We start from the raw sequence: 15436 nt of genomic DNA on the forward strand, positions 1-15436 counted from the left end.
CCATCTAGTGCGAACTTTGTATTATTCCAATATTGCCACCCTCATTTCCAGTGAATCAAAGCCAATATTCAGCTCTATACACAATTCCATGTTTGTATTCTGCTACTTCACACCATGAGCTCATTGAGACTCTTCATTTTGTGGTGCAGCAGCTGTGCATGGCCATCTGAAACACGGCTTGTCTTTCACATCATTGGTGCCACTGCAGAAATACACCATTCTCTGTTTCCTTATCCTCACATCCACTGTTTGGTCTCTATTAACATTCAGCAAGAGTCAGTGAATGTCAGTGGATGCAATTTTTTCCATATCGAGGAGCACACCTCTGCTTCATATGTGCTTCCATGTCAGCTGCCATTTTGTCAGACTGCTCCTCTGCTGCCATTTGTAACACAGCAACAACATTTAATGGAATATCGGTAGAAAAGTTCAACTTCTGCCATTCCACCACTACCTGCCTTTGACATTGTGGGCCAACATAAAATAGGGCACACTGTGTTTGGAGCAGCCATTGTATCTACATGTAATGTAAATAAGCTTAATTACCTAAAAATTATTCCAAGATCTCTTCCATGCACTACTTTAAAAATGTTTGAGGCAACTTATACCTGATCCTTGTCATTTTTTTCCATTAATTATGGAATAGGAGCTTTCAAAAAGCTTGCTTATTCTTGCACATTACATTAATAGTGAGCACGCTAAGTTATAGCATATCAGTCTCTTCCATGTATTTAGAATACTCAGATAACATTTTAGTGTATACTCTGCTTGCCTTATAATAAGGCCAATGCCACTTAAAAACTCTAAGCTTTCAGAATTTACCCCCCACATAATATATCTAGTGGTGATTCCACTGTAAAACTGAGCCTTTCTCAAGCTTGTGCTTGTCACTAATTACATAAATCATCTGCACTGGTTTCATATGCCAACACAGAGCTCCAAGCACAATCTTACAAAATATATAACCCCATTTAGTAGCAACTGGTGATTAAAAACGGCAGATTTATGTACTTCACTGAAGACTTAAACATAGAAAAGCGCAAAATACCCAAGAAAATGTAGAAGACCAGTCAGATGAATGAAGATGTATTCGCTTGTATAGTCGCTCATTTATTGGATGATAATGACTGTGTATAAAATGAATTTAATGGCACTCCATCTCATTTCCCACATCAACAACTCCCAGTTAGGACTCGAATTAGTTGGTAGATGCAGGACAGCAGCCAAGAGCCTTGTGGCTATTATGACTGCAAGGTAATGCAGATCAAGGCAATGTGTGTCTGCCAGATATTGTGTTTGAGAAGTTTGTTCTTCCTTTTCCTGTACATAAACAGACGACTTCGTCACCACACAACGTTTCCCAGAAGTACTGAAACATTTTGTCACATTCTTTTAAGACTGATTTCCTTCTGTATCTACCTGTTCTCAAAGTTTTATTTTTTAATTCAGCACTGTTTTATTGCATTAGATAGCTTCCTTAGCTTTAAAATCTCTCATAAAAAATGAGATGATAATGCCATTTTATTATTGAAAAGAGTAGTCTCCACCCCAAGCTGAAGGAATGGCAATGTGTTGCAAAGGGATTTGAGCATCCTAGCTAGATACATATCAGAGTTGATATAAACAGAAGAAAGCATTTTGTTATTAGAATAAGCATGTATAGTTTTGATTAATGACTTCTATTTGCTCAAGCACTTGTGATTTATAACGCAATTTCTTTCATCATCTTTTGTTATTCAGGATTCTTGAGTGAGATATATACATTTGCAAATATACAGTGTGCTGCCTTTAGTGCCTTTCAGCTGAATACTCACATTTCCCACTCTGATACACTTGGATGTGTTGACTGATCATTTTGGTTTTAGCATTATATTAAAAGAAATACTTGACATAAAGCTCTAAAATATTAGTTGCTTCTCATATATTTCTTGGATAACTTGAAGATCAGGAAATGTGAAGTGGTTGTTGTGATTGCCATAACCACACAGTGCATGTACATCTGCACCATTAACTGTCTTAGACAAATATTTGTTATGATTGCTTACAATCAAAGCATAGGATCCTTCTCCTGACTGCCTATTACAATTACAGCAATGTTTTCTTGATCGGCCCCTTCAAGCTGAAGTTTGTAAAGCTTCCTTCCTTAAAGCAACCTTAATAATCCTATAATAGGATCTCTTGCCTCATCAAGTTCTGATGTCTTCCACTTTAACCTTCTCTAGAACTTCCAGTTCCACCCAGCAAGACTTCTCAGTAAGACTCAGTAAGCTTCTGACTTACTTCCTCAGTACCATGACCCGAGAAGTCTGTATCTGCTTCTACAGATCTCCGTAACTTTTTTTACCTGCTATGTTCTTTCAGTTAAAGCTCTTCTTTTTCGTAGAGGTCAGCAGCCAACTTACCCTCTGCTCACCCCTTGACTGTCAATTGCCTCTAGCCTCAGACTTAAGCAGATCTGCAAGTAAGTTCTACTGCTGTAATCCTATCTCTTTACTTTACCAGGCATCTAGTATGAATTATGCAGTGTTAGGAAAACAGAACTAGATTTTGTACTGTTTCCCAAGTTTAAATACGGTGTTCTGGGGTAAGATCTGCTCTTTTTTTCTGGGAAACTCTATCAGATTATATTTCCTCTTGTTCTGGATAGGTGTTTTCTCAAGAATATATGTGGCTTTCTGCCAGGTCCTTCAGGAAATTCTTGCAGACTTTCTGGCAGGGGTTACTTAAGGAAATCTTTGATGATGTCTGGTTTCCTAATTCAGCACATATTAGTTCCAACTGCCACTCTATAACCTTAATCAGGTACATTTGGGAATTTCATCCCATTTTATTCATAGGAGCCATGATGACCTTTTGACCTAGCACAACAGAGAAAGTAAATTATGAGAGCCTCCAAGTACAGAAATGATTGAACTTAATGTGGGAATGATCTTCAGATTAAAGACACCAGCTCTTCATGTTTCTCAGCTTAAAAATGAACAGAGAAAAATCCATTTTATCCTTGAAGCAATTATACTGTTCAAAATGACTGTGAACTTTTGTAAAACTGGACTGTTTACCGTATAAAGATCTGAAATCACTTCTGATTTTTCTCTTCAAAATATATGTATTTTGAACAGGACTCTGTTAACATTGATTGCACCAGAGATCTTTTTGTCTGTCTTTTGCTGTCTAATTATATGAGCACTTCTCATAGGCTAGGCTAAAACCAGTCTATGAGCCAACCATGCACAAATCTGTGGCTCTGTTGATTTGCTAGGTGTTTAAGCACATAATACCAGTAAAAGACTCTAAGGATATATACAGAAATATGACGTTTTTTTCTAAGCTTGTCAAACAAAACTTTCATGATAAAGCATATTCCATAACAAAAAGCTTTAATGACAAAGTACACCAAACTGATTCTTAAAATGCAATTGAATCGTCATCAAAGGACTCATGAGAAAACTTTTTCACAAGCTGTTCATATGGCATCAAGCATATCTGATGGCACTCCATCTTTAACGTCCCAAAACAGTTTGTGTAGATACTTATATTCAAAGTGTGAGCCAATTAGGTAGAGATTTCTTCCAATAAGCTTCTATTTAAACCATATTACCAATATGTTTCAGTGCTATGAATGGTCAGTAATGTCAGCTTCTTCCTGAAGCTATATTCAGATAAGAGAAAGCATAGATAACACATAATTGGTGATTGCAGAGTCCTAGCTTTTAATTTACAAATTACTAAATCCATTAGCCCTTTTATAGGACAGTCTACATCCTTGGTGTGTGAATGAGAAGCAGGAAGGACAATGCTTGTTGAAAGTAAACTAGCTACAGTCTCTGCTCCTGCTGCTGTTTTATGACGTATCTCCATTTCAGAGCTCTGTAAAACATATAAGAGATTCAGTGCATGCTTTTATCAGCAATTATTCTTGATGAAGGATCAGATATTCTTACTAATGAAGCATTTATATAACATTTGTTTAAATAAGCTTGAGGTCAAACTTTTTTTGATGTTTCTGTATACTTTGTGTCTTGAAAAATGCTGATACTGGGAAGATTTAACTTTTCTCATGGGTCAGTACTGAAACTTCTCCATCCTAAAAAATTAATAATATAGTAGAAGGAATTTTCTTAGTCAAAGATTTGATTAAAAAATCAAACAGAAAACAAGATAAGGATTAAAGAGCTACATTTTCTGAGGTCTGTCACCACCAAAATTCGTAAACAAGCTGTGTGTTCATTGTGCCTAAGATAAAAGCTTCTTCTTCTTACAGTTTATGTCTTGTTAATCTGTAGTTAAATATGTTTCTGTGAGGATAAAAATGTAAATTGATTTTAACTGAAAATATATTATGTTTGTTTGTTTGTTTAGGAAGGGCATTCCAAGTGAACAAGTGAAACAAACTGATAGAGAGCAAGCAAAGCGTATCGTTTACTCAGTGGTTTATGGAGCAGGTAGGCATTCTTATAAAATAAATTGCTACAGTATGTTCATACCATATATGTAACTTAAGCAAATATACCAAATGTCTGAAGATGAGTTAAATTATGCCAGTGTATTATTGATTTTCATCAAGTATTGTTAAATGATTAAAATTATCAAATTAATATACCTGTGTTGACCTATGTAAAATTACTCAGATGTCAGGTTTATTTGCTGCTGATATAAGGGATGCATTTGTCTTCATCTAAAATAGGTATAATTTTTAAGAAACTTTATTTTCTGTTGATATTTAGACAGAGATGAGAACAGCTCTAATTAAATTAGAAGAACTCAGATACTGTCTCCAAGTCAGATACTAACTCAAGATGCATTCTTATAATCACAGAATGTTAAGGCTGGAAAGGACCTCTGGAGGAGATTGCTGGTATTATGCTTACTGGATTCAGTGGAAGTCTACTACTTCATGTAGTGATCTTTTTTTGGTTTATGCTTTCTTAGCTTTACGTTACTCTTGATTCGTATTTTTAAAATCTTTCCTATAATCTTGGAGGAAAACACTATAATACAGAAAACACTATAATACAGAAATGTTTTACTAGGTCTAGGAGCAGGTACCTTAATTAATATGCCAACTATTGAGAGAGCAGAATTTCAGACATTTTGCCTAATGTGGAGCAGTTATATTCATCTGCTTATGCCTCAGTCATCCTGTGAAACTACAGAAAAGGCAATTTAAACATCTGTGACAGAAAGAATCGATTCTCTTCAATGGCACTTGTCCAGTGTTCAAGTCTTGACTCATATGGAGCACAGAGGCATGTCAAAGTGTTTAAATGAAAACCAGAGAAGCTGGTTAGAAGTGTTATTTTCAGTTGTGAAATATAATATTATAGAGTGGAAAATGCTAGAACGCACATGCTATTAGTTTCCCTGGCACGGATAACTCAAGGGGAGTGCTCAAGGAAGCTTCAGCCCACTCCTGGGAGTTGCTTAGCACGGCCTGTGCTCCCACATGGTGAAACATGATCTGAAGTGGCTGCAGAGTGTTCTCTTTTTCTTTCCAGGAATTGCATTTTGCTGGAACTTCTCAGACTCCCTTGTTGTTATTGTGGCTTAATTTTCCTTCTCTTGTATGTAATACTTTGTTCTGTATAGCAGTAGTTCTTTAGAAGGGTAACATGGACAAATATAGATGTTGCAGTTCTCCAAGGAAGCCTCAGCACTCTTCTAGCCATTAACAACACGTGCTTTTGCAGATAGATTTGTCATTTTGTGACCAAGAAATTAAAAACAAGTTATTTAGATGTAAAATAGATTCCCAGGCCAGTAACAGCTCAGCTAGGAGTCATCTGAGATGTGAATTTCTTGTTCTAGCACCTTGTCTGGACTGGTGTTCCTGTAGCTCGGTGCATGACAGAACAAAATGCTACATTATTCTGTATTCAGAAGTCTGAAATGCGTATCAGACTGACAGGGATGGCATTTAGGTGGCTGACATTCTTCCTCTTTAAGAACGCTGGATAATTTTTCTTGACAGTATTACCATGACAGTAACTATTCTATGCTTTCAGAGCCTTGAGACTTTACCTCTCAGCTTATGTTGTTTCCAGACGCAGTGTTGGTTTTGTGATGCTGTGCAGACAAATATATCTGTCTTTCAAACCTCATATGACTAAATTTGATGTGTTATTTTTAATGAAAATTTTTAATTTATAAATGTATTTAAACTGAAGCTCTTAGATTATATTTTTGTACTGTGAAAAACTGTCTTTGGTATAATATTATATGTTTGTGATATATGTAATAATAATATATATTCTGCATCTATATCTTATCCGAAGTGCAGTACTCCTTTCCATCTCTGCTGAAACACTTTTCTATACTGCATTTCTTTTCCAGCCCTTTCATCTCACAACTTGGATTTAGATTTCTATAGACATCGAGGAGTCCAAGACTGTTTGAAATCTGTGGGATTAACACTGCTAACTGTGTTTTTAAAATCAGGCCACTTGGTCTGATTACTCCTGCTGTTAGGTTTTTTTTATGACTTCTACACCATACTCAAAGCTTCTGGCTAAACTCAACTAGCCATACCTCCATTTCTTTTTTACATAATTTGTAGGTTCTATATCTTCTCCTTAGAGTCTGCAGATTTCAACGTCAGTGAAACATTCAAGGATAACATTTGCATAATTGAAATATGATTATGGTATATCAGATCCATCCTCTTTCATAGAGATAAGCATATTTACCAATTTCAGTAATTGTGAACGTAACAGTGTTATTGTCTGTAATGGATTTCTGTTCTGTTTTGTTTTTTTTCTTTGTGTACCAGGTAAAGAACGTCTTGCTGAATGCTTGGGAATTACTCCTCTTGAAGCTAGTTGCTTTATAGAGAGTTTTATGCAAAAATACAAGAAAGTACATGAATTTACAAAGAAAACCATTGGACAATGCCAAAATAAAGGTAATCCAAATTGACAAGCATTTTTTTTTTTTTTAAATGATCATTGTGTCACAATGAAGACAGAGATTCAGCTTAACCTAAATTCACATAGTTACAGAACAAGAGATAATATGTAATATCTCTTGGTGAGTCAGGTTTTTTTTCTCCTTTACTCATAAGACAAATTGGTTAAATTTCTCTGCCTTTCCTAAGAAAGATGCTAGCAAAGTAATATTTCTGTTCTCAGGCTGAACTCTACTTAATGTCAAGCTACACTACATGATTTCAACATAAAATGTACTTCAACACAAATCCAGGGAATATTTTACTTAATAAATATGTTACATCACTGCTGAACCACAAAAGTTCAGCCATTTAGTCAAAGAACCAGTTTACAGAAAAAATTTTAAATACATATTTCTTTGTCACACTAGTCAGAATTTCTATTCTTCAAGCTCAGGTGGTATCTGTGATGACAGATGTGTGCAGAGTGCTTCTTGAAGCCAGCAGCTGCAAACTCTTTTAGCATTGAACTTGTTGTTAGTCTACATATTCATTTACATTTAGAGAATCCTAGGAGTGCAGCAATTAGAGAAGAGAAAGAACAGCTGCTAGAAATATTTTAAAAGTTCACTAGAACTGTGAAGATGGATTTCTTAGTACACTATATGATACAGTATAGTGCAGTGTACTAAGAATACTGTAGAAATAAATAGTAAATTTGCAATATAATATTGCCTATAATTGTTGAGGTGAACATCATGGTAGAAACAAGTAACTGATTCAGACTTCTTTGTAGTTTTTAGGCCTTAAAATTCTACAGGGAGCATGAGGTTTCATTGTGTCATGGAATTACATTCCTTTATTCATTAATATTGCTGAAGAAAACATAGGTTTTCAGGAGCTTCCCTTTAGGGAATGAAGCTCAACAAAATACGTATTGTAAAATAGTACGCAATTATGATGTGTTTGTTTTGATTGACTTAAAATAGCATTGTTTTCTTCTCTTAAAAATAAATGAGTTTCCTTAATCAAGATTCTGTGCTCAAGAATGTTTTATTGTGTTCAGTAGACAAGAGTGTCATAACTAATGTCCTTGATTGTGGTTAAAACATGGTACACACTTGTCTAATTAGTACTCCTCTCATTCTGAACTGTTTATTTCAGTTATATAAGCTCAAAAAGTTTTGTAGCAGACAAACATTGGTTAGTACTTTTCTTGTTCATCCATCTCAAATTAAACTCTTCCAACCTAGAGAGCTCATTTTTACTTATCTGCGGTTCGAAGATGAATGGCATCTGACCAACTAATTTTATTTAGGTTTTACAAATGTTTAGTACTTAATTTACCATAAACATACCATAGAGAAATAGGATTATTACATTAAATCTATTTCTCATTGAGTATTTAGTGTTTTAAAAATTCTTGCTTTTTACTGTTCTTCTCAGAAAGTCTTAGTTAAATTGGGAAGACTGATTTGCCAAAGAATATCCCAACCTCCAGACAGTTCAGTTCCCTGTTTTAAAAATTGAACTTTTCATGTCAGTGCTGTTTGAAATATAGAAATTAACAGAAAGCTTTTTTAGTTCAGTAGAACCATTTTCATTATCCTGTGCATAATACTGGGTTTGTGTTGTACATAGTAAAGTCAGAACTCTGTGTTTTGAGAGGTTTTATTGCACTTGAGATTAAATTATGGTGTGCAGTCTGAGCTTCAGTGGTATCCAGTGATGGCCTATGGGTAGTCAGGGTGATCAGAAGTGTAACAGAAAACATTTTTGTAGGATAAGGCTTAGTTTTGGAAGATAAGCTGAAGCAAGACTTTACAAGTGTTTTCTGGACAGGAGGACCATAGGATCTCTCTTTTTCTCTCTGTTCCTCTCACTTGTCCTCCAAAAAAAAAAGTGATGATGGCAAAATACTTCATTAGGCTAAAAATAAATGTTGAACTATTTTTATGTGTTTCTTTTAAACTATTTACTTAACTAGAGGTAAGGAAGTTTGGTTGTGGAAGGGACATGAAACTATTGCATTAAGAAAACTGGGGAAAAAAAATTCCCCCAAAATTATTTGACGATTTTGGGAATGATTCATTAATGATTTAATTGCTGTGCAAATTGATTTTTTTTGCTATTCCCAAGTAAACTATTCATTGCATGGAAAGCTCTAATTATGGCTACTAATACATAGCTAATTCTGCTAGGTATTTATAGTTTCATCTCCCACAGAGAGTTTGCTATTTTACCAGCATATTAGCAGATAATCCTAATGAAAATACAGCTTTAATGAACATAAGTTTTTATTGTATAACATGTATCAATTCTATGAATAAAATAATTCTGAGGCTAACAATGCAATGAGCTCTGAATACTTTTAGAAGGCGAAGTACTAAATTATCTCAAGCAGTGCACAATTACAAAAAATCTGCATTATCTTCAAAAATAATTTTTTAAGTTTAACTTTTAATTGCTCTAGAAATGCTGATTTCTACTTAAATCCTCAAGGTTATGTGGTTTCCATTATGGGACGCAAAAGACTGCTTGCTAATATCCATTCACAGGATTATAAACTACGCACTCAAGCAGAGAGGCAGGCTGTCAATTTTGTTGTTCAAGGTAAAAACTCACCTATGTACCTACCTACTTACCTACCATCTATCTATCTTAACTCTAACAGAGGACATCTCTTTTGCTCTCAAAAAAATGAGTATTCTCATAGTCTGTTAAAGTAAGCTACTGAGACATGAGTTTTATTATAAAAACAGAAGTTTAAAATATTCATTCTAGGTTTCTTGGAAACTTCAAATAAACACAGTGTATTAATACAGTAGAATTCTCTGCCATTCTTAACTAAAGGTGTAGACACTAACTACATATGGAGAAAATATATAAGATTTCAAGGCTTGAATGCATGGTTGTCTAAAATATTTTCCTTTCTGGTTTTTTTGAGAGTTTCTTTCAAAGTGTTTCTGTGATTTTTATGCTTACAGTTTCTGGCTTTTTTTTTTGTCACGTAGCTTTAGGTTAAGAAATATGCAGTGTTACAAGAACCTTATTATATTTTGTTTTGAAACCCAACTCTTCATAAGGAACATTTGAAAAATAATTCTCTGAAGGGTGAAAATAAGGGTGTTTCTTCAGAGAGAAACGTTGGAAAATTGCTATATAAATTGGAAATGTAAAAATCAGCACGAAAATACTGAAATATTAGTAACAGATATATTAACATATTTCTGTATAAGTTGTTTGGACCCAAGTCTTGTATAGAATTAACTACATAAGGAACAAATAGAAACTGAGTTGGCAGTCCAAAGCTGAGATCCCTTCCACTAAACCTTGAAGATATTTATTTATTTGTTTGGAAGATACTGACAAGGTTTTCATTAAGCTATATTGGATGTGAACAATTTACAGACGAGTAAAAACTGCTTTCTAAATACGGTGATGGAGTACTTTTTATAGGGTCATTTGAATTTTCTTTTTGAAAAGTTCATTTGGTTTTTCTTTTTTTCCTCCAAATATTATTCATGTTAATATTTAATTTTAAAAATGACTTAAGTAATTATGTCATGTTTGACATTCCTTATAATCAGTAACTGAATTTAGTACTATCTCTACAAGAACATGTACAGATCTAGAATTCTAATATATACCCTGCAGCTTGAGTAACAGTTGTGTTCAAATGATGGCTGCCTTGCTGTATGGGGCTCTCAAATGCAGAATTTTTGCAGAGGGTTGTTAGGGTAATATGGTCAGGTTGTGGTTAGACTTGATGATCTTTAAGGTCTTTTCCAACCTGAGCAATTCTAAGTTTTTGTGGTTCTATGATTTGAAAATATTCTTATAACATCTGCAGCAAAGCTTGCATGTTTGTACATCTGGGAATATCTACACAAGCTTCTCTAGAGACTTGTGTTCATTTCAGTTCAGTTTCATCCAGCTGAACAGCAGCTCTTTCCAGCTGAAGACACAATGCTTGAGCTAATACAGTGGGTCCTGCTGAGTGTATGGGGTAACATTAATAAAGTTACGTTGCCCTTGTAGCACCACTTGCTTGTGCCCATCTGTCCTAAGAGCTTGGAGCTGAGGCAAGGCTGAATCATAGAATAGAATCATAGAATCATTAAGTTTGGCAAAGACCACTAAGATCATCTAGTCCAACTGTTGAACCATGATTAGCATGCCTACAATACCAACACAGGACTGCTTGTGTTCTCCTACATTCCTAAGATTAACATATTTGTCAGTTCAAATAATACTGGAGGATATATCTGAAAAAAAAGTTGTAACTATTATTCAAAACATGTAATATTGGAAGGTAGGGTGAAACAAGGATTAAAAACTTTAACATAGTCCGTATTTCTAGATTTTATTAGAACATTTGTTCTAGGCTCTAAGTTTTTTTTTAACTGCAGTATTTCAGCTCTGAGAAAATATTTAAATGCTGTAAAATCTTTCTATAATATGCTAAAGCATTTTTAGTTAGAGCATTAGAGTTAATGTACTAAACTGCAAATAATATGTTTTATGTTTATGTATCTGTGATTCCCATCTACAAGAGGGCTCATAAGGAGGATCCAGGGAACTACAGGCCTGTCAATCTAAGCTCAGTGCCAAGGAAGGTTATGGAACAGATCACCTTGAGTGAGATCACACAACATGTGCAGGATAACCAGTGGATCAGGTTAAGACAGCATGAGTTCATGAAAGGCATATCCTGCTTGACAAACTTGATCTGCTACAATGATCGAGTGACCCACCCAGTGGATGAGGGAAAGGCTGTTGATGTAGTCTACCCAGACTTCAGCAAAGCTTGACACTGTCTCCCACAGTATTCTCCTAGAGAAGCTGGTAGTCTGTGGCTCGGGCAGGTACACTCTTTGCTGGGTAAAGAACTGGCTGGAGAGCCAGGCCCAGAGAGTAGTGCTGAACGGAGTTAAATCCAGCTGGGGACTGATCACGTGTGGTGCTCCCTGGAAGCCGCTATTGGGGCCTCTCCAATTTAATATTGTTATTGATCACCTGGTTGAGGGGATTGAATGCACTCTCAGTAAGTTAGCAGATTACATCAAGTTGGGAGAAAGTGTCAATCTGCCTGGGAGTAGGAAGGCTCTACAAAGGATTCTGGGCAGACTGGATCACTGGGCTGAGGCCATTGGGATGAAGTCCAACAAGACCAAGTGCCGGGTCCTGCACTTTGGCCACAACAACCCCAGGCAATGCTACAGGCTTTGGGCAGGGTGTCTGGAAGATTGTATGGGGAAAAAAGGACCTGAGGCTGTTGGTTGACACTCAGCTAAACATGAGCCTTGGCCGAGGTGGCCAAGGAGGCCAATGGCAGCTCTGGTGATGGCACATCTTAAGTGATATGTTCAGTTTGGGGCCCCTCAGTACAAGGAAGACATCGAAGCACTGGAGCATGTCCAGAGAAGGGCAGTGAAGCTGGTGAGAAGTCTGGAGCACAAATCTTATGAGGAACAGCTGAGGGAACTCTGATTGTTTAATCTAGAGAAGAGGAGGCTCGGGGGAGACCCTTATCACTCTCTACAATTCCCAGAAAGGAGGTTGTGGTGAGGTGGGGGTCAGCCTCTTCTCCTGCATGACTAGTGATAGGACCAGAGGAAATGGCCTTAAGTTGCATCAAGGGAGGTTCAGGTTAGATATTAGAAAATATTTATTCTCCAAAAGAGTGGTGAGGCACCGGAATAGGTTGCACAGGGAGGCAGTTGAGTCACCATCCCTGGAGGTGTTCAAGAGATGTTTAGATGTGCTACTAAGGGACATGGTTTAGAGGGGAAATATTGGTGGTAGGTGGATGGTTGGACTAGATGATCATGGAGGTCTTTTCCAACCTTAATGATGCTATGATTCTGTGATAATAGTCTAATAATATAAGCAGTTTGCATTTTGAAAATGGTAGCAGAAGCGTATATTAGATGATTTCTTCTGTTGCATTGCAATATTAAGAGGAATGTGCAGAGTTCCAGCTTTAACTTGCTACAGCTGCACTTTACACATATGTATTGTGAGGAATAAAATAGTTATATAAATTTATTCTCATAATCTGACTGACAACTTGTGATGAAACACCTTTTCTTAGTTTCTATATCAATGCATCCTGTGTTGTGTTGCATTTAGTCAGTGTGAGACAATATTTGAACAGAAAAACAAGAAGTATATTTGGGACTAAATTTTCTGTTAGACATAGGCATCTCAAAAACCAGCTGAGAATCTGTACTTGGTATAGTTAATGAATAAAAGAGAGTGTCAGCATGAGATTCAGTGGAAGGCAGTTTGTTACAGAAAACCAGGAAGAGGTATTAAGTCTTTCCCCTGTTGGGTTATTGAGACATAATAATCTCCTCAATCTCTTAGATATTCTTTTACCTCCCAGGAGAGTACCCTTGCTATTTGCCTAACTGGATAATCTTTATCTCTTGATGTTGGACTATTTGAAAGAAAGAAAGAATTCAAGATTTACTGAACTGAGGGTTCAAAAATGAAAATGTGTATGGTTTGGTACTTTTAAGATATCAGATGGGGCAAGGATTATTCCTCCTGGTCCTTAGTTAAAGGATTATTTCTGTACTTTTTCTGATAAATCTCTCTATAAAAATACACTAAATCCTGTTGCATGGTTCAGAACAGGCTGTTTCACCAAACTGCAAGTCTGGAGAATCACTCTGTCTTTATTAGAAATGCCTAATCCATTACACAACATGACACTGTTTCTGCAACACTGCTCTGTAACGTAGCATAACTGCCCTATAATGTAATGAATATACATTACATACCCACTGAGTTAAGAAAAATCATGAATTAAATTACCCAATGAAAATATGTCTCTAAAACAAAATTCTGCCCTTTACATTACATTTTAATTAATTTAGAGGTAAATTTTAATTCAGATCATTTTCAATTTAATTTAGATCATTTCAGATAGATATGGTTAGGTTGAAGTTGAACTTGCTGATCATTAAGGTTTTTTCCAAGCTGAGCAATTCTATGATACTATATAACTTCTGTTTTCTGTTTCTAATTAATATGTAGTAGTTTGTTATTTATTAATCTGTTTCACATATTACATCAACTGAATTAACTAGTTTTGCAAATTCTTATAATCCACAATCTTCAGATGTTTTTCATTTTTATGCCATAAAACAGCTTTCCTTTTGCTGCTTTAAACTGAAAGCAGATCACTTTCTTTTGTAGGATCTGCAGCTGATCTTTGCAAAATGGCTATGGTTGAGATTTTTACCTCCGTTGTGGTTTCTCCAACTTTAACAGCCAGGTTAGTAATGAATGACTGCAAAAGTGTTTAATTTTGAAACAAAAATATTTGAACAGGTCTCTTGCATTTTAGGTAGCTGTAGAAATATTGTGTATGCCTCTGTATCTTTTAACAAGCAAGGGCCTGTGGGATGCTTTTATACAACCAGAAGTTGTATCTTTGTGCTTAAATGGTTGGACATGTAAAGCTATCCCAAGGCAATGCAGTGCCCAGGGCCTGTTTAAGCTCAGTCAGATCTAGTTCAGTGGTAGTTCCATGTCTTTGAAATCAAGCCCACTTATCATATCCTTCCTGTATTTTGAGTATATTGTACAATGGCAATTGAACGTAGTGTGGGCTAGGAAAAAACAGGAATCAGGAAATCGGTGCTCAAGCAAAATAACTGAACACTTTTTAATCCTTGTATAGATGGCTTTCTTTTGCTAAAACAAAGCAAAACAAAACAAAAACACAAAGGAAAGAAATAAATGGCCATGTACTACAAATCTGAAATGGGAAACTGTTCTTTGGTGTACAGACATATAAGCAGTGTTGTATGAAGAGCCCAGAATCAGGCAGCTGTGGCCTGGTTGGATTTTATTTTGGCAAGTGTAACTTTGGTTTAGATAAGTGATAGAGCAGCTGCCTTATGGGACAGTCCGCCAACAGTCTCTAATGGACTCAAGCAGAGATTGTATAAGGGTAAAAAATACATTCTCTCCTTCTGTACCTAACACGTGCATCTTTAGGTTCAGTCACCAGCTGTTTATTGTAACTGTGAGAAAGCCAAAGGTTTTTGCATTTAATTCCATGTCTGGTAAAGCTTCTGAATGTTTTCTTCTCTCAACAGAGAAGTTTGCTTGAGTTGTCCTCTCTCAAAACTATTTCTCTTAAAAATGTAGTGCTACCAAATGGCTAAGGACATAACAGACATGGGGAAGTACAGATACTTTACAAGTTTTCCTTGTGATGTGAAATCATAGGAAAAGGGCTAGACCAGAAGAATTGCTGCCTGTGCTTCTCATTCCTACCATAAATACCGCAGCTGGGAAAGACTTAAGACTGTAAGGTCAATTAAAAGAGACAGACTGTTTTAAACTGGGATTTTGAACTCTTGCCAGCCATTAACAACTGGATGGCTTTGCTAAAGCAGAGCCTTTTAATATTTACAAATGGCTCTTGGCTGTAATATTTATTAGATACTTAGAAGCTAGGCTTGTCAGAAAACCACAGTCAATGCCTTTGTAAATTCTGTGAGCACTCACCTGGTTAGAAAGTGGCTCAGACAT

At 35.9% G+C, this 15436-nt stretch overlaps 1 protein-coding gene across 1 annotated transcript in view; it reads left to right on the forward strand.

Moving 5' to 3' along the window:
* Positions 1 to 15436, forward strand: part of POLN (DNA polymerase nu) — a 70308-nt gene that overhangs the window by 43284 nt on the left and 11588 nt on the right. Inside the window, exons 16-19 of the mRNA XM_031553290.1 lie at positions 4360 to 4442; positions 6767 to 6898; positions 9383 to 9493; positions 14090 to 14168. Coding sequence (XP_031409150.1) covers positions 4360 to 4442; positions 6767 to 6898; positions 9383 to 9493; positions 14090 to 14168 — 405 coding nt within the window. The remainder of the gene's footprint in view (positions 1 to 4359; positions 4443 to 6766; positions 6899 to 9382; positions 9494 to 14089; positions 14169 to 15436) is intronic.

Source organism: Meleagris gallopavo, chromosome 4, assembly GCF_000146605.3.
Source record: "Meleagris gallopavo isolate NT-WF06-2002-E0010 breed Aviagen turkey brand Nicholas breeding stock chromosome 4, Turkey_5.1, whole genome shotgun sequence".
NCBI lineage: Eukaryota > Metazoa > Chordata > Aves > Galliformes > Phasianidae > Meleagris > Meleagris gallopavo.